The sequence below is a fragment of the Daucus carota genome, chromosome 6 (assembly GCF_001625215.2).
Source record: "Daucus carota subsp. sativus chromosome 6, DH1 v3.0, whole genome shotgun sequence".
NCBI classification, from domain to species: Eukaryota; Viridiplantae; Streptophyta; class Magnoliopsida; order Apiales; family Apiaceae; genus Daucus; species Daucus carota.
In genome coordinates, this window is record NC_030386.2 from 15,740,690 (window position 1) to 15,765,147 (window position 24,458).

At 34.0% G+C, this 24,458-nt stretch overlaps 4 protein-coding genes across 7 annotated transcripts; 2 read left to right on the forward strand and 2 right to left on the reverse strand.

Annotated features, from left to right (window-relative positions):
• Nucleotides 1-5: 5 nt before the first annotated feature.
• Nucleotides 6-2,290, reverse strand: LOC108225939 (homeobox-leucine zipper protein MERISTEM L1). The gene is made up of 7 exons (XM_017400888.2): nt 2,255-2,290; nt 1,981-2,037; nt 1,249-1,809; nt 851-1,159; nt 613-769; nt 249-505; nt 6-176 (listed from the first exon to the last, which is right to left on the reverse strand). Exons 1-7 carry the CDS (start codon nt 2,288-2,290, stop codon nt 6-8), a joined length of 1,548 nt encoding a protein of 515 aa, XP_017256377.2.
• Nucleotides 2,291-3,574: 1,284 nt separating this feature from the next.
• LOC108226970 (protein disulfide isomerase-like 5-4) lies at nt 3,575-10,551 on the forward strand. The gene is made up of 15 exons (XM_017401964.2): nt 3,575-3,764; nt 5,369-5,459; nt 5,821-5,915; nt 6,170-6,227; nt 6,373-6,557; nt 6,659-6,716; nt 7,685-7,725; nt 7,825-7,899; nt 8,301-8,357; nt 8,527-8,575; nt 9,106-9,228; nt 9,509-9,736; nt 9,934-10,083; nt 10,180-10,257; nt 10,353-10,551. The coding sequence occupies exons 1-15, from the start codon at nt 3,703-3,705 to the stop codon at nt 10,428-10,430; spliced, it is 1,428 nt and encodes a 475-aa protein (XP_017257453.2). The 5' UTR covers nt 3,575-3,702; the 3' UTR covers nt 10,431-10,551.
• Nucleotides 10,552-11,169: 618 nt separating this feature from the next.
• LOC108224611 (rab GTPase-activating protein 22) lies at nt 11,170-18,315 on the forward strand. 3 transcript variants are annotated; one of them, XM_017399285.2, is made up of 13 exons: nt 11,170-11,375; nt 11,680-11,786; nt 12,733-12,828; nt 13,269-13,372; nt 13,811-13,965; nt 14,041-14,136; nt 14,869-14,991; nt 15,387-15,475; nt 15,886-15,991; nt 16,483-16,580; nt 17,137-17,400; nt 17,537-17,620; nt 17,997-18,315. In XM_017399285.2, the coding sequence occupies exons 1-13, from the start codon at nt 11,354-11,356 to the stop codon at nt 18,009-18,011; spliced, it is 1,359 nt and encodes a 452-aa protein (XP_017254774.1). In that variant the 5' UTR covers nt 11,170-11,353; the 3' UTR covers nt 18,012-18,315. The 3 variants fall into 3 exon arrangements, with proteins under 3 accessions (XP_017254774.1, XP_017254775.1, XP_063935713.1); XM_064079643.1 differs by having other exon boundaries at nt 11,259-11,375; nt 11,632-11,786; XM_017399286.2 differs by lacking the exon at nt 14,869-14,991 and having other exon boundaries at nt 11,216-11,375; nt 17,997-18,156.
• Nucleotides 18,316-19,303: 988 nt separating this feature from the next.
• LOC108224694 (DDRGK domain-containing protein 1) lies at nt 19,304-23,631 on the reverse strand. Of its 2 annotated transcripts, none has more exons than XM_017399385.2 (10): nt 23,506-23,631; nt 23,183-23,310; nt 22,960-23,074; nt 21,982-22,091; nt 21,699-21,800; nt 21,451-21,612; nt 20,614-20,670; nt 20,056-20,092; nt 19,753-19,963; nt 19,304-19,580 (listed from the first exon to the last, which is right to left on the reverse strand). In XM_017399385.2, the coding sequence occupies exons 2-9, from the start codon at nt 23,297-23,299 to the stop codon at nt 19,758-19,760; spliced, it is 906 nt and encodes a 301-aa protein (XP_017254874.1). In that variant the 5' UTR covers nt 23,300-23,310; nt 23,506-23,631; the 3' UTR covers nt 19,304-19,580; nt 19,753-19,757. The 2 variants fall into 2 exon arrangements, with proteins under 2 accessions (XP_017254874.1, XP_017254875.1); XM_017399386.2 differs by having other exon boundaries at nt 19,304-19,631.
• Between the last annotated feature and the right edge of the window lie 827 nt (nt 23,632-24,458).

Here is a 24,458-nt window from a genome sequence, read left to right on the forward strand (position 1 = left end):
AGATGCTACACATCAAACACCTCCATGTTATATACGTAAACATTTGGAAGAATTAGAAAACCTACACGAGCATTAGCTACCTCAACTACTACGAGGGAAACACGACTTGAAGGCTCACGGCCAGTGGCAAAGTATGCTATATCTTGAGTTGCACAGTCATGAGAGAGGAGATCCCACTGCAATATTATCAAGCATGTTTTTCAGTTACAGGGAAATTGATACTGCAGATTGAATAAGATGGGATCTACCTTGCTGCGGTTACTCCCAGAGCAAAGGAACTCGAAAACATCATTTGGTGGGATATTTAGTCTTAGCGAAGTTGCAACAGTTATGACAACCCCATGCGGATGCCCCGGATCATCCACATTAAAGCTCGTCTTGACTAGTATATTTTCACCATTCGTCGTCGGCAGTGGTTGCCAATGGCTCTCTGTGGAACCTCGTACAGCCTCATTGTAACTTCTACTTATCCTCTGCGAAAGTTGCAGTAAACTCCTCCTTCCATCTGTTTAATCAGTTACTAGCCTATGGTTAAGTGAGTGTATTAACCAAAACATTGACAAAAGCTCCAATTCAAAGCAATACATAACTGAGAGAGTAGTAAGAACTTACCATTATCGTCCTCCACGACTAATTTGAGTCGCTCACACTGCCTACGCAACGTAGCTATCCAACGTTTTGCCTGAAATGCAAAGCCTGAAGAAACTAGTTTTCTGAACATATTAGGAACAGAACTGTAATCAATTTCATTATGCTCAATCCAGGTAACCTGCAAATATCCGATACAATTTAAAAAGAATCTATGACCTGGTTCTAATTAAAGGAGTGGATTTTGAAATAAATTTCAGACCTTGGAAAATCCATTTTCAAGGCCTTGGATCAAGCAACCTGATGCTTTTCTTCGACACTGTGTTACCATATCAGGAAAAATACTTTCCAAGGAAACGTCCACCACGACCCACGTATTAGCAGCAGTCATTTGTTTACAATATCTTGCGAAATATATCTCCCTAGTCTTAAGCAGGGGCGAGGCAACATGAAGTTCTGCTTTTACCACTTGCAAGGCTCCATTAGGATTTCCCAACTCCTCTCCACTTGACATAAATCCAAGAACTGAGACTTCTGAGACAATATCACAGAAAACAAGTGACCATTGTTCCTGCACAACAAAAAGCTATGAGCAAGTTCATATATGAACACATGCACATAAGAATTTTGTGATTTATTAGGATGAAAACAAGAACCTACCACATCAATAAGAACATCAACAATGTTTATTGGGTTCATTGGCACAATCTCTGTCTCTCGAGAGGCTTCAGTTTTAAAAGCGGTTTGGTGTCCATTAATAAGATGCATTAGATCAGGCTCCTTGCCGTATTTCCCTAGTAGCTTAGCATTTCTAGAAAGCTCTGATGACAATTCGTTAGGCTCTCCGACTGATAACAACCTTATAACTTCTTCTAGAGTTGAATCAAGAGACTCAAATCTGCGTTTATACTCAGGAACATTGAGCGTCTCAGTTTCCCTATCCTCTTCAAAAATCCACAAGGGCTTTGCAGTGCAGGCCTTTTGTGTAAGTTCCCCTGCTGCTGCAACAGCCAGATCATAAATCCTGGCTTTATAAGACTCAGCATTTACCATAACTTGCATCAGAAGCTCCGTTGCTCGGACTTCTTTCCCCAAACAAAAAATTGATTGTGCATTTCCAGTATTTGAGGACGACGAATGATGATCATTCGTCTGGATCGAGGATTTAAGGATCGGTGTACTAGGCTCTGAAGCAGATGCTGAACCATTTTGACCCTGTAACTACAAAAACATTGGACATCACATCATTTTATTACAAAACAAAAATGCAAACACATAAGTACACCTAGGCACATTACAATGAAGGGAAACATTTTTCAGATAGTGCTTCTTCTGAACAAAAGATTCTTTAAATCAAATAGACACTCAGGTAACTAAAAAAGCCGTTTTTACCTCTAGGTTAAAGTTGATTTCTAAGCTTGAGATGTCTTGTGTGTCCATAATCACTTCCTGAAACATAATACAACATGTACCATCAACAGGCAGAAGACCATAAATAATTAAATAGATTATATTCAACTGACAGATCAAGAATTGATTATCAAATCATTTTAAACTGAAATGGTATTGAAAAATCTAGCAGATGATTCTCATATTTAACAGAACAGAACTTAAAGAAATATATAGCATTGAATTGCATCACAAGTCCGAAATGTGTTGTACTTACTCTTAACAGAGCACTATAGCTCATGTGCTCTGCCATTTTCGGATGGACGTGATTATGGTGATTTTGGATACTACTTAGGGTTTGGCAGTTATCAGATTTTAAGAAACAAACGACCAAATATTAGTCTAAAGATTTATTAATTTTGATAAGTTCTTTTTTAGGAAAATTTAAGTTTGAGATTGAGTCCTATGTTGAATAGAGCACACTTATTACATATATCCCGTATACAAATATTTTTTGCAACTTTCCAAAAAATTATAAAACTAGTATTTTCAAAATATTAAAATTATTATTAGTTAATATAGGAGACTGACGATAGGATAATATTTACCTTATATTTACATAAGATTTGTGTATATATAGTTCATTACATATATATACACACTAACACACACACACATGCATGTGTGATACTGAATAAAATTAAACACACACATGCATGTGTGATACTGAATAAAATTAAATATAGAAAAGTGTAAAATATAAATATAATGTAAATATAAAATTATAAAGTACCTTCTTCATTCCGGTTTCGCAGTATTAAAAATATTTGTTAACTTTGTGAAATAAATAAATATAATGAATATAAATTATTATATTATATAATTATCAGTTAATGAGCGGACAAACCAGTATGATGTTCTACCGAAAGTAAACAGGAATCAAAGAACTCTACCCGTAAATAAACACTAACCAAGAAACTCTTCCTAAGATGTTTTATTTCACATATCTTCTTAACTTTAATATTGTCTACAAGACGAAGAAGAAAATGATATATTCTTTTGCTACAAAATGAAAAAATATAATTTAAAATTAATCAAAATTTTATTTATCATATTAATATCAGAAAAACCATTTACATATAAATAATAAAAATATTTATTGTTTATAACTGATTTAAAATATAATAAATACGTTATAAAAGATGAATTTTAAAGAAAAAATATAATCAGCCGATTAATATATTTTAATCAAACACCAATTTATTAATACTAAAATACTAACAAAATGATGTTAAAAATTAAACTACTTATATTCGCTCGTGCTTCGCGGATGTAAGGTTAGTATCGTTGAAAATATCACATGTTTTTAAAGCTTGAAACCGATAATTAACACTAATAGTTTATAAAAATATTTAATATTTAATATTATAATAGAGATAATTATAACTATAATACTTTGAAAAGAATATTTAATTAGAAGGAGGAGTACAAAGTGCTACTAACATTGAAGTGAGCGTGGGCTAACATCCAAACACATTACGAAGAATTTGAGGCGAAAGATGTGCCTAAGCTGCATTTCTCTGCTTCTCTCGCCAAAATACCGGATTAGTTACATTCATTTATGTACATCTCATATCTACTTTATTTCTAGCTTAAACATCGGATTAACCACATATATCCACACCAGAGTCTGGTAATCACATCACATCATCAACACATTCTTGTATGAATCTCACTGCCAAATCCTCAATGATGCCTACTCGATTCAAATCCATGGATTTTTTCAGGTTCTTTTCCCTTCTTTCATTCTTAGATTTCGATTTTTTTATTTTTCGTTGGATCGGACTGCATGCATGTCATTATTTATGAGGATTCATTGCATATTTGGACATTTCTCTGCTTAGCATGTCAAATCAGAAATTTAAAGGATTTCAGGCTGCTATTTAGTGCGTAATCTTTGCTTTTGCATCTTAGTATTACAATAATTAGTACCAAGTAAGGTCGAATTATAATATGAATATTACGAGGAGTGAAATTTATGCGATGTGAGATGGGGGTCCAATTATTGTGGCCGTGATTAATAAGTATAAAGTGAAGTTTGTAAGGCTAGATAATGTGTTTGATAAAGTGAATGTAAGGCAGAAAGTGAAGTTTGCATTTTGGGTATAATGAAGAGGCGATGCGAAGTTCAGCTCTGTATATTGCATCACACTGAGCCTGCTGCAGTTGTGAGGTGTAAGACAAAGTGGGTGCGGATCTGTATGAGCTCAGCTTGACAAAGGAGGACTTGGTGGATTTAGCTGATGAGGTGACGTTGAGGGGGAGTTTGAATTGCAGCACAGCAGCACGAGTTCTGGCAGAAACAAAGATCAGGCCTCGTATATGTTGAAAGAAAGAAAGGCAAGAGGGAAGAGGAACGATGTGAAAGTGATATGGCCTTGTTTGTACACGTTTTCGGATGATGGTCCTTTCAGGCACAATTTTTGGAGTAATATAGTCCAAAACAGCATGATCCAAAAAATGGCCCTTCATAGCACGTCAAAACACAACTATATCTTGCGTTTTTTAGAAATGCAGAAAAATCTTGCTTCGCTGCTATTTTAGAAAATCCAGGTTGATTTTTAAAGCATGTACAGTATTAGTTGCGCTATTAAAGAACGCATATGAAATTTGTGTTATGTACTTTTTCATTATCACTCACATGCTGGACTCCAAGAGTTTGCCGTCATTTACCATGGCAGAAACAAAAAAGTCGGCTTGAATCCAGATAGTTCGTATCATATGCAACCACAGAAGCACATCACAATCAACAGAAGAAGGGGGAATTAATTTTGAATTGGAAACACAATTACATATTATGTTTTTTGTGCACTAAAGGGCCATCTTTCGAGACTCTGAGAATTTTACTCTCAAATTGTGCCAAGGGGGACTTTTTTTGACATTTTTGTGGCCTGCAAAGAAGAACGGAGTGGTTAAAGTAAACAAAAGAGATGGAACTACACAGATAAAAATCTCACCCCAGGCCCAAGTTCATACTATTCAAATATATCAATCTGCAAAAATGACAATTGGATGTATAAAATACACCCACCCTTATCTTATTTTAGGTTCCGCCACTGGCCCACTCCACGTATATATTATGACAGAAAACTCAAAAAAGACCCGTACGTCGTACTCATATGTCCCATCTTACTAGATTCACCGGATATAATATCCCCCGTATCCACTTTCGTGCCTTGTTTTAGATCGAACCCTGTTTTATGTAGTAATTGTTCTGCCCTAAACGTTGCATGTTATCGGCCGTGGTGTTAAAAAGACGATTAATCATAAACTTGAGTCACTCGTGTAATTTTGTATTATTTATTTACATTATTGTTCATTTTCTTTGCAGAAAAATCCCCAGGGATTTAACAGAAGCATCAGTATCAGGTGCTGGAATGTCCATAGCGGCAGCTTTCTTCATGATATTCTTATTTGGAATGGTATAGTGGTCTATCTCCTTAGATATCTTGAGATTTAATTTAATTGATTTTATAATAATGAGTCACGTTTCTAGTGGCTATGGCTTAAATTTTTATAAAGCCTGTTTTTTCTATGGGGCAGTGTTATTTCCAGAGCAAAGTTTCTATTTTCAGAGCAATTTGTGTTAGAGCTGCCTCGTGCAATGAAGCATGCAACTCTAATACAACCTGCTCTGGAAATAAAATTTAAATTCCTTTTGTTTTTATATATTCCTAACATATGGTTTTACTTATAATTGTTAAACTGGTTTATATTATTTGTATGATATTGGATCTACTTAGAAGGCATAACTGAGCAAATGATGATTTTGCTTTCCTGAAGGAACTAAATAACTATTTGATGACTACTACCTCTACATCAGTTATTGTGGACAATAGTCGTGATGGAGATCACTTACGCATTAATTTTAATGTAAGGTATGGTATTGTGTATTTGTCTAGTAATTTATATCTTCTCCCAGTTTTAAAGATCTCTATTCCAACAGTTGTAATCTTCAAAATTGAAGTAATGAATATTTAATAAATCTGAATCTTTATTTATGTGTACCTATTAACTATTTTGGCACTCTCCTTGTTTTGGTTCATTTTCTTGACTGTCGTGTTTGCATATTATTTGTAAGAGATTGCTTTTCTTAGTTTGCTAATAAACATCTTGTGGTAACTTGTGGTAGTTTTCCAGCACTGTCTTGTGAATTTGCATCTGTCAACGTGAATGATGTCCTGGGAACAGTAAGTCAGTCATTTATTACTTTTTCGGTACATACACTGTCAGTAGTAATGATAATGTACACAGTGTGGATATATCATCCTTGAAGTCACTTGATTTTGCAAAATAAAACTTAATTGGCTAGGCTCTGCATACTCTTCTTTGCAGAACAGGTTGAACATAACCAAGGAGGTTCATAAAACTCCAATAGATACAGATCTCAAAGCTTCGGGTTCAGGATATTCTACTGGACCACTTTTGAAAGTTATTAGGCATGACGCTGAAATTGATGTAGAATACACTGAAGGTGCTGTTTCACTGAATGCACATAATTTCGAGAGAGCTTCTCATCTGTAAGTGTATATAAGTTGGCTTAGAACGCTTGATAGTTCCTCAATGATATATCTGTACTGACCTTATATTATTGCTCGACCGAATCTGTAATCTTCTGCAGGTATTCGATTTTGGTTGTAAATTTCTTTGCTCCATGGTGCTCTTGGAGTAAGCGCCTGGTATTGCTTTTACATTTTCTTGATCTTTTCTTAATCACTGATCAAATATCTAACTTCATAATAGGCTATTTAGAAGTGACATCTTTACTCTTTTGACTTCTTGACTTGTTTGTGTTGATGCTTTGTCTTCATTTATATGGTCTAGTTGCGGTTCTCCAACTTGAATCGGTATGTCATGAGGCCTATTCCGTAGGTTCTTATAAATTTAAAATTGATGTGATACTAAGAGCAGCATTATTAAATATGCAAGACAAAGCTGACATAGAATTGATAATATTGATCTGTCAAAAAAAGAAAAAGAATTGATAATAATATTGAGAAATGTCAATCTGCAATATGTATCACAGAATAATTGGTTTACCAAATCACTAGCAATTAGTTATGGTGTAAATTTCATGCAATAACAAAAGAATATATGTGCAACAACATGCAGGAGGGTCTAAGAAACACTAAAGATATGAACAAAAGGCCATGAACATATAGCATCTGAATTTTACATTCTCAGGCTTTTCGAAGAATATGTTTGCAATACTGTATCAAGTGTTCCGTATGCACATGTAATGAAGTGACTACTGAGAAGATATGATTTGGAACTACATTCAGATACTTTTAAATTTGGGTATATCCCTATTAAAGAATCTCATACAAGGAATATTCCATGCCATCTAGGAGAATCAAGCAGGTGCCTAAGCGTCGGCAAAGGTGCTAGTTATATGCCAACTGCAAAAAAAATAAAAAAAGATATTACAAGCTTCTTATTATGTAAAATTAAGGATGCTGTAGCAGTGCCAGTTTGCTTTTCAATTAGCATGTAATGCCTTTTGTTCGGTCTGAAATGCATATTCCAATAATAATCGCTCAGTGATATCATTATGGACTTCTGTAGTTCGAATCTCATTCAATTATACAATTATGAGCTCAGCTAATATCTATATATATCCTGCATTGCGATCTTCTCCTTCTGTCAGAGACCTTCATGGGAGAGAGCTGCAAAAATCATGAGAGAAAGGTGTATTAGCTATTTCTGTTTATAGATGACATTTGAAAGTAGCTTCGAATGTTTACACTGAAGAATATTTAGCTAGTGAATTTATAATAAAATTTTTAGATATGACCCTGACGTGGATGGACGCATTCTAGTGGCGAAGGTTGATTGCACAGAAGAAGCTGAATTGTGTAAAAGGTATCTCTTAAATTGATTAATATTATTATCAAGGGCACTCAAATTTCTATATGCAAATTGCAAATGGATCAAAAATTTGAAAATACAATTGTACTCGCAAGAGGGAAGCTGATTTTATTGTTCTATACTTTGTAAATAACAATTATTTCTTGCTACTTATGAGCAGAATGCACTCTGGTGGGTTCCCTACTAATAGAGGAAATATAACAATTAGTTTTTTACTGATTGAGTAGGATTACTTTCGCAGCTTTTTGCATGGAACACATAGATGCACCGCATATAATTGGAATATACATGACTTCTAATATAGTGTTTTCGTTGATTTACCAAATTATTAGAGTAAAAGTGGTTTAAGTGATCTTCTTTTACGGGTTAATGGATGCTGTGTACTGGATATTCAGGCATAACATACAAGGCTATCCCTCTATTCGCATATTCCGTAAAGGGAGTAATATGAGGTATTAAAGTTTCCAGAGTCCAGTTCCATTGTGTAATATATAAATATTTCAGGACTATATTGCTGATTTTTTTTCCTGAGATTTCGGTAATCTGTTTAATTCACATATGGTTTCACATTTTATACTCTAATTCCTTTATATATTTTTTGTTATCAAATCTTTGTCTCAGGGAGCCCGAATCTTACTATGGAGATCGTGATACTGATAGCCTAATTACTGTAAGAACTAAGAACCTTAGTTTAGAACAAATTAAACTTTTTGGCTTTATGAATTTAAAAATCAAAGGTTAAATATCGAAGTGATCATTCAAGTGGAAGTCATATATTACTTTACTCACCAATCATAACGGGGTATCATTTGAATAATCAAAATCATGATAAATATCAAACAAGTATTCTAAATATGTGCTCGGAGAGTAAAAATAATTTTTATGAAGGTTTACACATTTTTCTTGAATGTTACCACAACCAAAGGTTATGAATTCGGTTATGAATTCTAGTACTTATGATAATATATTTATATTCCAACAAGTTTATTTTACTATTTATTTTTAATTAAAACAAAAAAGTAACTATAAAATTAAAAATAAATAGTAAATAAACTTGATATAATCTAGAGCAAAGTGATATACGACCTCCGCTTCAGTGACCACTTTGTTATTTAACCCTTAAAAATTAGGGGGGGGAAAGTCGGATGGGTTAAACGTGCGTAATTTTATACTAATGATGTGATATTACCACCCTTGCAGACAATGGAAGATTTAGTTGCACCCATCTCTGCGGACGCTCAGAAGATTATTTTTGACTTGTCTAAACATCCTGCACCATCAACAGGAGGATGTAGACTTGAGGGCTTTGTACATGTCAAAAAGGTAAATAAAAAGGGTTTTCATAAATGGGTTGTCTTCAATCAAAATCAGACATTTCTTCTTTCTTTTAGTTTTTGCTAAATAAAAATAGAGGCAGTGTTAGATGACATTGTTAGGGCAACTGAACTTTATTTCTTTTTCAGTATTTCTGAATTCAAAACAAATGAAAATTACAGCATACACCATACCACACGCCACAGATGAAAATCTGTGAATTGTGTTTATGTTTTAAATAAGGATCCATAATATATAACTTATGGACCTTCACAACGTGTGTGTGCAGGTTCCTGGAAACCTTGTGGTATCAGCTCGTTCCCCGGCCCACTCCTTTGATGCTACTAGGATGAACATGTCCCATACGATTTCCCGCTTCTCATTTGGTAAGAAAATCACTGCAGAAGGGTTTAATGATTTCAAACGGGTACTACCTTATCTTGGTCGAAGCCATGAAAGGTTGAATAAGCAGTCTTATATTACTGACCGAGGGAATGCAACTGCTGTAAATGTAACTGTAAGCTTTGTTCTTGCCTTATGAATATTAACATTACTCAATTTTAAGTGCGTACACTTTTATAACACACTTCACAGTGTTTCTTGTGGTCCTTACAAGTGCCTTCCATTCGGTTATGGTCAATCACATAAAACTAAATATGCACACACCCGCACTTTTCAGGATAATGATCGCACAATTTATTGTACTATTTGCAGATAGAGCATTATCTTCAGGTTGTCAAAACGGAGGTACTGACAAGAGCTCATAAAGTAGTTGAGGACTATGAGTACACAGCTCATAGTAGTTTAGTACATAGCCCTGCGCTCCCTGTTGCGAAGTTTCATTATGAAATATCTCCGATGCAGGTTTTGAATTTATAGAATTAGTCCTGGAGCATTTGAGTAAATTAAAGCGCTCATATAGTTAGTCTCTTAAACTTTTGTCATTTCTTGTATCACCAGGTACGGATTGAAGAGGTTAAGAAGTCTTTTCCACACTTCCTCACTAATCTTTGTGCCATCATAGGCGGTGTTTTCACGGTTCTCTCTGCCTCCCTCTCTCTCTCTCTCTCATTGTGTGTCCCGTTTTACATGTCTAGTTTGTAGTAATGGTTGCGATTATTTTGGTTGTATAGGTTGCGGGGATACTGGATTCTATTCTTCACAATACTATACGGCTGATTAAAAAGGTTGAATTAGGCAAGAATTTCTGATAGGAAGCAGTTAGGCTTACTCATTGAGTACGATATCCATGTAACCGATATAATTGTCTCTGTATACAAGTTATCAGAATACAGAAAATTACAGTCCTCTCTGCTTTAGAAATGACATGTAATGAGGCTTCTCGGTTCTCTAGTGCTTGCACTCATGCATCTGAGTTTTGATCTTGGTGTACAAAGGTATTATGTGTTCTCAGTTGAAAACCTTAAACAGCTGTACTTTACTAAAATTCACATGGCAGAGAATGACGAATTCCCCGCATATCCTCAATTCAACCAAAATATTAGTCTAGAAAATTTATGACTTCAAAAAAGATATGGACAAATCGAATTTCATCATAAGCATGAATATAATTAACACAACAGAATCTAACTAATTTACATTCATGAATCCAACAAAAGGTTTTCCATACTCATCATTCAACAATTAAATTACATAAATATAAATGTCAATTAATTTTTAGATTCAATATCAGTTAATTGTCTCAAACTCTTAAAATTACTGATAAGAAATATCTCTTACGTGTGATCAGAAAATTTATATTTATATTTATTTGAAGAATGAACCAATTATCTATTCATGAATTAAATAAATATAATAAAATAATAGTCAAAATATTAATTAATTATAAAAAATATGATATTTTTTAAATGATTTATATCAAACTCGAAAAAAAAAATATATTGTTATTAATCCATTTGCATATATCAAATAAACTCGGCATCTTGTAGTAAGTTACAGGATGAATAACACAGACAATTTGTTGAGCACATAAACGAAATTGACAGTGTCATTATTTGTCCTTGTGGATATATATACATACAAAATAGTGTATGTATATTCCTCAAGACCAGAGTGGGGAAGAGAAGCAACAACACTAACCTTCATCTCTCTCATTGACTTGTTCCCGCGAAACATGGGCCCCACGCTTTTTTCGGGTAATTTATACACACATTTACTAGTTTATTAATAGCTAGACACATCATAGATATTCAATCATCTGCATATTTAGCAACTAAATTGTGGTGGCCTTTCTTTATTTATCATCACATTAATTTTTGATAAAATAAAGGTATTATTGTTTCACCTACCTATACACACAGATGTTGTATATGTTAAAGGCATGATCTTTGTGTGTTTTGGTGATTTTCTTGGTGTTTTTGATCTGGGGTTGGGTCTTTTTGGGTGATTTAGATGGGTTCTTGGTGATTTCTTGAATGATTATATTTTTGGCTTTTTGAGGGAGGAGAAAGAGAAGAATGTGGAGGGACTCTGGTGTCTCTACTGAATCTTTCTATCAAGTTCGGCCGGAATGTACAGATGTTCCCAAGACCAAGTTTAAGATTCGGGTTCGTTCTTGATTCTTTCATTTTTTTTTTTTGGGTATGTATTATTTGTTTATAGGTTGCATTTTGTTAGATGTGATTATGATGCATTGCTTTTTTGGTTATAAAATGATTGAATGAAATGTTGGAGATTTGGCTGTGCCCGTGTGATTTTGTGTTTCTTGAGCTTTTTAATTATGTATAATTATAGTTTTTGTAGATTAAAGAATGATTATTGTTATGCTAATTTGGAGCATAGGTGATTTGGGTATTAAATTACGGCACAAGGCTTATCGGCTTGTAAATATGATGCAATTGTAATTTGGATTTTGAAAGATATTAAGGAGTAGCTGAGTGCTTTACTTGGTACTGGAATGTGATGTCTTCTGTAATGCAAAAACTGTAATCATGTTTGTTCCTTACCTTGTTTGATGGTCTTGACTAATCTAGACTTTTTAATCATAAGAGCTCATTAATTCAATCAAAAATGTAGTAGTCCTCAGTTTTTTTCTTATCCAGGAAAGTTTTCGTTTCTAACTTAAGCTAATATAGTTGTAACCAAAAGATTTCTTTAATCTAAAATAAAATCCTAAATTTATATTCACTTTACATTTGATGTATACGTTCATAGTGTTAATGACCTTAGGGTCTGTCCTCTATCATTACATGATAAGTGATGAGGGTGAATATGAGAATGACTCCTTAATGTCTTAACTGGACAAAGCTTATCTACCATATTAGATAAGAATTACCTAGCATAATATGACAGCTTCATACATAATTTGATTACCTTACTGCATCATAAACCTATTCTGCATCAATATCACATCATCGCCACAAATGTTATCTTTTAATGTGCTAAAGGTAAGAATTGGATGATCATGTTCATTAAAGTTGCCAGTGGTCTCACTCTTTATTCTGACATATCCTGAACCCTTTTGTGTGTTTTCCTGTCCAATTTCACTTTCAGGCTGGAAAGACCCTCAGTGTGCGGAAGTGGCATGCTGCCTTTAGTCCGGAAGGCTATCTTGATATAGGCAAGACACTTAGTCGTATACATCATGGGGTAAGATATACATTCTTGGACAAGATAGAGTTTGTTTAAAATGTGTTGAACAGATGGGCATTCTGCACTTGCACACACGGAATATGCAAAGAGTAGGGGAGGTTGTCTTTCTACCAAAATGTATATATGGCACTTTTTTCTGTAATTGCTAATTCCTTTTTCAAGTCTTCGGAAAAGATTAAACAGAAAATAGACTCATTGGTACATTTGTAAATTTTTGAAATATCTGGGCTATGGCCTGTTGTTATTAGTCATCGTTTTATTTGACGAATGAACCATTAAACCTGTAGAGACATTACAGATGGTTCTCGCAACCCGATTTATGCAAAATGTGATACTTTATAATCTTCCAGAGTAATGTATTTCCTGTTCTTCCATCTTGAAACAAATTTGATTTGAGGCTCAAAACGTATATCTTACCTATTATGTGGCTGAATTAGGGAGTCCATCCAACAATAAGAGGAGAAGTCTGGGAATTTTTACTGGGTTGTTATGATACTACGAGCACATTTGACGAAAGACAGCAGATACGGCAACGCCGGAGGTAGTTCCTCATCCTTTTTGTTATATTCTATTGAAACTAATAGAAACTTCTGGCGATTTCTGTTGCACTATTTCTTCGTATATGTAATCACAATTTGTCCATCTTTAAGCATCCTGGATCTCCCTCTCCTTTGTCTTCCTTAATCTCAATGCTGTGAAGAATGCATAGAGAAACTTATTTTTGTAAATATAACACTTTACTTGTTTTTTAAGTGGTCTTGACAAAATAAAACTTTAATGTTAAGAAGTGATTTCATTTCTTAAGGTGTGGGGATGCATCTGATAAAGTAATCCATATATGGTAGGGCTTTAACATATTTGATTTGTCTACAGACATCTGTTCCTTCTTAACTGTAAGTGTAGAACTTAATTTACTCTCAGTAGTTATTGAATATCATGTCATGTAAAACTCATTCTATTCATATCTTTATGCCTTTAGGGTGAGATATGCACAGCTAAAAGATGAGTGCCGTCAATTGTTTCCCATCGTTGGAAGTGGTAGATATATTACTGCACCTGTAATTACTGAGGATGGGAAACCTATTAAAGATCCTATTGTGCTTCAACAAACTTATGACCGAGTGCAAGAAAATGGTAATGCTAAAAACTTCTAGCTTTCACCTATGATATCAAATTAAGTTCTAATTTTCAAAAAATTATATATAACAGATGCTTCCAACAGCCATGAACACTTACTAGAGGCAGTCCCTGATGGACCTCAAGATGAGAAAGTAATCCAATGGAAGCTGACACTACACCAGATAGGTTAGTCACTAGTATAATATTATTTAAGAATTAGGATCTAAGAGTTGGATATCTGCATTCCTTGGCCTAGTACCCTACATTTTGACGTTAATAACATGCACATGGCTTTTGATTTCATTTTATATGATTCAAGTAACAGTTTCAAATGTTACCCCACTACTTATATCCCTGTCCCCGTGCTCCTGTCAGCTGGCCAAGTTAGATACTTGAGAGGCGTTTTGGTCTTATGACCCTTTGTAATCCATTCCTTTCATCACTCTTTTTCCATATCCCTTCATTGCTTATCTCTTGCTCTTATCATATGAAAAACCACTCTGCTCTACAAGATGATACACCCTCGGTCTTAAGTTAACTATTCTGTTTGACATTTCTAGAGTCAAATTGACCAAATATGACTGAAAATTACATGTAGAATATAATTCTTAAAAAATTAATATATATAGATTAAAAAATTCATTATGTACTGTAGACTTTAATTTTTTAGTTTTTTAAAATTGTAGCAGAATAATTTTGATATTCAGTCAAAGATTAATCCATTTGACCACAGAAAGTCAAACAGAACAGTTAATTTGGGTTGGATGGAGTAGTTTATTGGATTGTGGACATATGCGCTCGCGTTTATTGTCAGAGCCTGATTTGATCAATGTTATTTGTTTTCTGATGTCCCTGTCTTTTTTCTGTTGTTTACATATTGCTAATAGTTGTTACTTCCCCTTCTGATGTTTATATTAGGTCTCGATGTGAACCGCACTGACAGGACATTAGTGTTTTATGAGAAGCAAGAAAATTTATCGAAACTTTGGGATATCCTAGCAGTTTATTCATGGTTTGATAAAGATGTGGGCTATGCTCAAGGTCAGTTAGACTTTCTTGGACGGCTAAGGTTTTCACTGGGTTGGTTTAAATACTGTTGACGGAACTAGGAAATGATTTAGAATCCATATGGATGTGGAGATGTGGATCACTTTAGTTTAAAATGTAGATTCAGTTGCTCATTTAAAACAGTTCTAGTTTAGATCTTTGATTTGGTTGATCTCACCCGGAGTCCGTTGATCTGATCAACCTTTTTGTAAAACTTTACTGTAAATTAACAACTGCATCGACATGAAACTTATTGAGGTCCAGATGTGCTGATATATAGATGTCATTATCTCTAATATGGCATTAGCTTGTAGAAGTTCTACTACGTTATTTGTGTAATTGTATTGATTTCTGGTTCTAAATAATTGGGCGTTTTATCTTGCGATCAGGTATGAGTGATCTCTGCTCTCCCATGATAATTCTTCTTGAAGATGAAGCAGACGCCTTTTGGTGTTTCGAACACTTGATGCGTCGATTGGTAAACTATCTTATTAAACTGCCTTCCTGCTGGTTATCATTTATTTGGTTAACATTTTAAAATCACCTGCAATCCACAAATCGGAGAAGCATCATAATTTACCTTCGTTTTCATTCCTAGATCAATTATAAAATTTCTATTTTTTTTTTACTACTTTTATGAAGGGATATGCCAGTACTCTATATATTAGCCATGTTACTACAACATCGTTTCCAGTTAATACGTGCTTTACAATCGGAACAATTTATATGTACTTAATAATTTTGTATATAAAATATTCCAGTAACTTTAGACAAAACAAAGAAATACTTTTTAAAGTGTTTCAGTACTGAAAGCTTGATAAATTCCTGTCTTTCTACACATTGCAAACTTCAGTTTTTTATAATGCATTTGTTGTTTGATTCTTAAAGCGGGGAAATTTCACATGTACTGCGAACTCGGTTGGCGTCGAGACACAACTTAGTCATTTAGCTGCAGTTACTCAAGTTATCGATCCAAAACTTCATCAGCACTTAGGTACGTCTCTTGTTGTGTAATAAAAATTACTCCTATTCATTCTTAGTTAAGTTTTAAACTTGATTTTGTTATCTACAATTTTGATACAAATATTCAAATATAAGGATAGATGCATTACAATTGTCTAACATGCACACATTTTGCAGTTAAAGCAATTTCTGTATCGCTGTGTTGGTTCAGTTAAGGTCAATTAAAGAATTTTATATACTCGCACATACATGTCTCCACTAAAACTTGAACTCTCAACATCTTATTACCAAAATGAGAGAGGGTTTTTGATGTGCTAAAGCCTTGCAGATCTTTTATTATTTTCATCATTTTTTTTTGTTTCTTCAAGTCTTGGCTGTTGCTATTTTTGACATTTTCGGTTTTCTGTGTTCATGTGTTCCCTCCAAGTTATGTTGCTACAATTTAACAGTAAATTTACAAATAAATTTAACAAAATAAGGAGTAAGGGAATAACAATATTGCTTTCTTCTCTTTGGATGCAGAGAACCTAGGTGGTGGTGATTATCTATTTGCTTTCCGAATGCTAATGGTTTTGTTCCGTCGCGAATTCTCTTTTGGTGATTCTTTGTACCTCTGGGAGGTATAATTCAGTATCTTTAACCCTGAAAATAAATTATGAGTAACTTATATGACTGGATATTTGTGTTAGGAAATCCGAAGTACAACATTTTTGGAACTGAAGGGGTACAAGGAAATTCATAGTGCAACTGTCTAAGATTTCAGTGCTTCTCTGTTTTTGAAAAAAGTTAAAAACACAAATTAGAAATTATTGTTTTTGTTCACTTGAATTCTAGCAAAGTTGGAATATCAAAAATGTTGGCCTTTGTGTAAAACGTTCTGCATCTCTTAATTCTTAAAACATGATTCTGCATCTTGTCACCTTGTCATGTAAGATGCTCACTTCCAATCTTATTAGATGCATAAAATGACTCCCTACCCAACACGGCGACATCAGTCCAGGGAAGAGAAATAGAGTAATGACTGAGTTAAACCAAGTGACTGCTTTATCTTCTTTTCCATGCTTTCTAGTTTCTGGAGGGAATTTCGTAACCGTCCAATTTAAGAGTTGTGATATGTGCATGTTCACATATCCATTCTTTTTACTTATACAATTATTGTTTTGAAACCTGTAACAGATGATGTGGGCTCTGGAATACGACCCAGATTTGTGCTCTTTGTATGCGGCTGACCCTGAAGCACCTACTGAGAAGTTAGAGGATGCAAAAGGAAAGTCTAAATCAAAAAAGCAATTTGGAAAGTACGAAAGGGAGAACATGAAAAGTGGAGGTAAAGGTGCTGAAACCCCCCTCCCCATTTCTGTTTTCTTAGTAGCTAGTGTCCTGAAGGATAAGAGCTCAACATTACTAACAGAGGCTCGTGGATTAGATGATGTTGTTAAGGTCAGTTTTCGGAGTAATCATTTGTTACATATTTTCAGAAAGAAGATTTTATGTTACTTCTTCCTTGCAGTGAATTTCTAACTGCTGCTTATTTCTCATTTTGGTATCTTAACTGATAATCCTCTTTTAATTTTAGATATTGAACGACTTGAATGGAAATATCGATGCCAAAAAAGCTTGCATTGGAGCATTGAAGTTGCACAAGAAGTATTTAAAAAAGGTACTATATGTAGTTGAATATTGATGATGGTTTCAATGAATTATTGTGTCTCATAATCGCAAAATAAGCCAGTCAGTGATGGAATTTAGTTTGGCAACTGATTTGAAAAACATTTTTATCTCATGAAACTAAAAGTATACAGGAAAAACTTTTTTCTCAAAGAGAGAACAGATCCCTACTTCTACTGGGTATTTCCCCTTGTTTGTAATTATGTTTACCTCTTTTTGGTGCTGCCATGGGTGGGAGATAACAAGAATTGTTTTCAATATATGAAGTTGTGTTTTGGCTACTATGATTTCAAATTATCACTCCAGCCTTCCTTCTTCATTATGTAGACTTTGATGATAATGTTGGGCTATCTTCATGTTAATTGCAGGTTAAGAAACCATGATATGATATGATGACACGTAAGTAACCTATTTGTTTAGATGCCATTTCAGCACAGCCAATTTACACGCTTTTTACCAGAGTGCAACCTTTCCGAGAGAGTTGCAGATTACCACAGAGCTCCTGCCTCGAAATTTTACTTATATATATTTACCAACAGATAAACATAGGGGTGGAAATAATGTTTTATTTGTTTTAATCTCCACCTGTACACAACAATTCTTTCAATGCTGTCAGATGTAACATATTGATGGTAACAGATGTAACATATTGATGGTAACATATCAAAAGATGTTCATTTGTTCTTATTGGCTATCGATCTTTTCATTGTAATTTGTCTTCATAGGATGCTTGGGCTAATTACCTCTGAGCCTGTTTCGCTAACTCGATTATGATTCTTGATTTGGTTGGTTTGTCAAATAACAATTTGACAACTTACTGGAACCACTGATCAGCAATGAGAAGCCATAAAATTGTGTCTGGAACCAAATCCACCTTCCATATCTGTCTGTAGTATGAGCTTTTTTAAACTCAAGTCACTGATTGCTCTTATTTCTGCTACTCTAGGAGAAGAAGGATGTCCCCCCGTTTACGCTACCAGCTAATTAAACCCGGGCATTCCTTTCATAAAGACAGTATTGTTTAGATTTGTTAGCATAATTCCATTAAAGATGAACATACAAGGTACCCCAAATTTTGTTCCCAAAACTTTTTACTTACCAAATGACGTGGCAAACAAATGACTAGTTTTAATTGAATGGTTGATGTGCATAGGGGGTCTCATTATTATTAATTTGAATTGAACCAATTATATGTTGTCAAATCTATTTGGGAAAATAATTTGGAAAGAATTTTTGAGTACCTAGCATTTTCCATTTTAAAAACCTTTAAATTTCTGCAAGCCAATCTTAACCGGCTCTTCTGTATTTTGTTCCATCTGCTCCTGGTTATGCATAGAACTGTTCTTAAGCTACCAATAACACTAGTGACTTTCTAACAAAAAAAATGTTTAAAGGACTTGAACTCAGCTGGTAAAGTAGACCAACTTGCGCAAATCTAATTGGAGAGATGATCAACCTTTAACAAATGGGTTTCTCTAAAAAAAAAAAAAACCTTTAACAAATGGGAGTCATAAAAAGATGAACATACACATTTGGAAAATAATCAGTAATACTATCTTGGTAACAAATGCATGGGCATTCAAATATTTGATTAGATATATATATGATAGAGAGCCCATTTATAAAATAAAGGAAGAGAAAAACCACAAACATGCACAAAACCCCTTCTGGTACCTTTTGAATCCGCAAGTATTGATATTCTTATATTAAAAAGCAGTCGAATAAGTTTTACAGCATTCTTATAACATTGCATAGTAATGTTAGTAACAGACTTTGCAGGTTATGGAAACAACTGGTTAATGTTGGACATCGGCCTTGTTCAATGTCTTCTAACCTAGAAAGGATTTTTAAGAGTTCTGTGTGGACACATAATCTACATAGCGCAGCTTGGGTCACCAAAATCTGGGGAAGCATCAATACAAGAACAATGTGCAACAAACCCCGTTGTATACCTGCAACGAATAACTCACCAAGTCATCTCCTGATAACTTGACACGTGTTTTCTGCAAATTTAAGTAGATAATTGCATCATATTTCCCCTAATTTTTTCTAAGAAGCTCTCACATCTTCTGTTACACCGCACTAATTTGTAATTCAGCAATAAAATCCAAGTGATAAGACTACCTGACTTAAGCTACGATTGGTTCCTCCTGACTGCTGATATCATCAAGAAACTGTGCTTTTGGTTCCAAGTCTATAAACTGGTTGGATTGGCTAGCTAAATGTGATATGCTAACCCTACCCTCCCGCTTGATATAGTCGGCAACAGCTTTCATTTCATCCAGTGAAATGTAAATATATTTCCCTCGATCATCCATAACACCAGATAATCGTCCTGATACAGATATATAAACACATCTTGTTAAGCAAAGCACTCATCAGGCAGTGCTAGAAAAGGAATAAAGTTCAGGAACCATAATATCATACCCAGATCTTCTAAAGAGGTGATGCGGTTGATACATTCCTGCATCAACCAAAAAGTTCATATAAGGTGCATAATTATGAAGAACAAGAAAGCAGGAGAAAGTTTTTATTTTTTTCCTGCAAGTAGTATTGAGCAAGAGACTTCTGCTCTTTTATCAGACAAACAGGCTAATTAAATTGGACCAAAACCTAACTACAAGCAGCAAAGGAGCTGACAAAAATAAAAAAAATAAAAAGGCTTAACAATGAATGAATCACCTCCTCTATATCATTTATATATATAAATTATAAAGAGACCAAGTGCGGAGGTAAGGTAATCATCTCCCTCCATTTTCTTCAGATTGTTGACATTTCGGAGAGAAGGCTTGACATGCATTTTAAGGTTCCAATAGAGTACTTTCATATATTATTTTATCTTTATTTTTTCTTTTGAATAAAAATTCAATGTTTAAAAACTAAGTTATGAAACTATACTTTATATCCACCTGAAAATGCGTGGCAAGCAGTGCAAAAAAACTGCTAACAAATGGATGGGATGGAGGAAGTATATATATTAAGAACCTGAGTTCGTAATTTAAACTCTGCCGCGAGATCTTCCAGTTGTACACATTTGTGTTTCTGCAATAATTACATGAAGAAAAACTCAGGCCAACAAGTACATTAAATTTTCTAAGTTTGTTGCCAAACACAGCAAACAAAAAGCACAGAGTTAAGAATTATACTTCAGTTCAGCTTGAGATTGTCTACTGAAGTCTCATGATTAGAAATGCAGGATAAGTTCATTTACAAGTAAAGAGAATATATGTACAATAAATAAAAATTCCTCTAAACAAATTTCATAGATGCACCTGCCCATCTGCTTTTAAGCTCCTAGTTGAAACACCCACTAACTGTTACACTGTCCTTTGCAAGACAGTCTTTACATTGTGAGTGGCTGAGTGCTAATCGAGGACTTAATTTGTAGCTTATACAAAATTTCTCAATCACTAAAATACTCGTTTTTGCCATTGTTTAAAAGAACATTATATTTGGGGATAAGAACCATTAAAGGTTCAGGGTGGTTATTATATTGATTTGTATGAGGTTGCTTTTTCTAGATGAAATGACGTATCAGTTAACTAGCAGTCTGTGGCCGATAAAAGTCTGTTGCTGGGATTCAAACACATACTGTAACTGAGAATAAGCTCCAGGACTACAGATAAGCAGACATACTGTAGGTGCAGTCCTTAGATAAGCATACACTGTCATGCTCAGGACCTTGATTTAATTTTTTTTGTCTGTATTTTTCTTACAAACTTAAGACAAGTCTAAATTGTAATCTGTAATTAGCAAGTAAGGAGTGAATACAATATAGAACAAAGCCAAATCGAATTAGAGTCATCTAGATGTTAAATCTACCTTGATGTATTCAACAAAATCAAATAGTAACCCTTGGTTGGCATCTTGAACTTCCTTCTCCGTAGTTCCTTCGGAATCAATTGAAAATTCTCCTTTCCACTTCTCAAATTCTAGTGCAGCAGCTTCCTCCTCTTTCGCCTGTCGAGCCTTGGCTTCTTCTTCCTGAATTAACAGTGATAAACTTTATAATAAAAAATCCAACAATGCTCATTCAAAATTATTTAATGAAAAAACAAAAATTAACCAACCAGCCTACGTTCTTCAGCCTCCCGCTCCTCATCCTTCTTCCTCCTCATCTCTGCATACCGATCCTGTTTTGTTACCCTTGACTCTCGAGCTGCTTCCTCGGCCTTCAAAAAAGGGCGAGGCGTAGGTGTATACATTAAAGTCAGCATATCTCATCTCTACTGTTCTAAGTATAAATATATTTTAGCCCTAATATGGTCCATATGAAATCATTATATATCTATACTGCTAAAATATTATATATAATTGTAAGTAAATGAAAAGTATGACACAATTACAATGTACCTGTCGTATAGCTTCCCGCTCTTGTCGTTTCTTTTCCCTTTTCTTTGACACCTTCACATTATGATATTCCCCTTCACCAAGATCCTCCTCGTCAGTCCCATCACCAGATTCTGTACAACGATTAACAAGAAAAATATTGGGTTTTTTTATCAAAGTGGCCACCGTTCTTGTAAAGGTATCTCATTTAACTACTCGATCTTCATGGAGACTCATTTGAAGGAATTAAATCACTATATATATCACTTTTTAAATCAAAAAAAAATTGAGGAATTTTTCTTAATTTTAGACATATACAACTAAAGGTTTTTGGTTTGATATTCAGTAAATTAATTACAGAAACAAAGCAAGGTTAAAGGTGTTCAGAGAGTTCTAAAAAAACATATGTCTCTATGTTCATCTATGTGTTTTAATGTGCCTCATATCACTTTATTATATGAGCCACGTAAAGAAGCTAAGTGAGATATTTTGATGAGGACGGTGGCCATGTTGATATAAATTTTATATTAAATAAAGTATTGATTCAAGCATGCAAATGATCTATCTTGAATGCTATAGAGCCAAATCAATGCTTAATTACTTTCATCCTAGACAAATTCAATCAGTCAAAAGAAGAAAACACAATGGTAAATTTTTTGCACACTATTACTATTAATTACAAGATCCGACAAAGTAACAAGTAATAATCAGTCTAATGAGAAGTGAGTTAATCAAAGAATATAAGTCATTTTAAATTCGGAGAAAAGACAGCACGACTATAAAATCTTAAATCACATATCCACACACAAAAATTAATAAAAAAAAGTATCCGCACCCCGACTGCTCCAATTAGGTTAATATGACAAAACTTTAAATGCACGAAACGACAAATTATCCCGAAGAGCCTACGATATATGACGTCTGACGTCTCATAGCCTAATGTCAATTAAATACAAATTAGATAAAGTACATGTGATATCGAAAACAATTAAAGCCACGGACCTTCAACATGTGATGTAGAAGCAGCCGAGGTTGTTGTCCTTCTACGCATACGACTGCGAGGAGGAGCAGTACCTCGAGCACCAGTAGCTCGCAAAACAGCCTCCCTCTGACGAACCTAAACTCATTTCCCAAACAAAAACCATCACACAACACCATTCACAATACAAGAGTACTAAACAACTGTTAACTACTGTCTACTCCTACTAATCACGACGTATCGAACCTGAACTTGCTCGTCAGGCTCAACGCTCGAAGATGCCTGGCGCCTTCTCCATATGTAAAGCGGAATCAACGCCGCAACGAGAAGCATTGAGAGAATCGCTACGAGTATATCGTCCATTCTTTCAATCTCTGGTAAATTATGTACACGCAACAATTATAAATATATATATCCACGATAATTCAGTTTGAAATGAACAACAAATCATGTGAATATTCACTCAATGTTTCAATTGAATAGCAAGAAATTCGTATCGGGAAATACATATAAGCAATTAATTCGCTATAGTTTGTGTGTGTGTGTGTGTTTTAGTGAATGAGTCATACCAGAGCGAGATGCTACGATCTTCGAGCTCTATGTACAGCACCTGAATTTGGGAACTCCGGTTTGAAGATGGACCCTAGTTCTAATCGATTTTTTTTTTTTTTTGCCAATTCGATGACAAAAGAAACTTTTTAACATGAATTATATCCATAAAGAAATTAATAGAGTTAAGTTCCATGTAGTCCACATATGTACTGTAGTACCGTAGACCACGTATTAACTGCAACTATAAAATGGCATAAAAAAATTGCAAAATGTATGAAACTTGTTATTTTGTGAAATACATTCTATAAATATCACTATTTCATGAAAAATATTGAAAATCATTTATGTTCGACAAGTAGAACACATATGTTCTGTAATATGTAAATATGTTCTGCAAACTTAACATGTTTTGCAGAATAATGTGTTTTTCACTATTTAACTTGTAGAATGTTTAGGATTGTCAAAATTTTTAACAAAATAATGATGTTTATAGAATTGATTTGCAAAATAACATATTTTGCAATGTTTTTATGTCATTATATAGTTGCAGAACATACGTGGTCTACGGTACTACAGTAAATATGTGGACTACATGGAACTTTGTTCGAAATGAATAATCTACTATTTTCAAGATTTGATAAAAACTATATAATATATTGTTTTGTTGGCTAAATATTGGTTTTAGACAAGTCATCTATTGATATCAATTAATAGATCAAGACTTATATTTCATTTATCATGTAATTTAAAAGATAATAAAAAAATTATAATAAATTATATTATCACAATCAACTCTATTGAAATAGTATTTAATATAATCAACAAATTTTCAAAAAGTAATTTCACAAAAATTTCACCTATCATAAAGAAAATTTTACACAAAATGTATTTCTATCTTATTGGCATCTTTTTAGTTAAGAGATTGCACTCTTCAAATTACTCATGCATTTATCCGTAATATTTCGTTTAT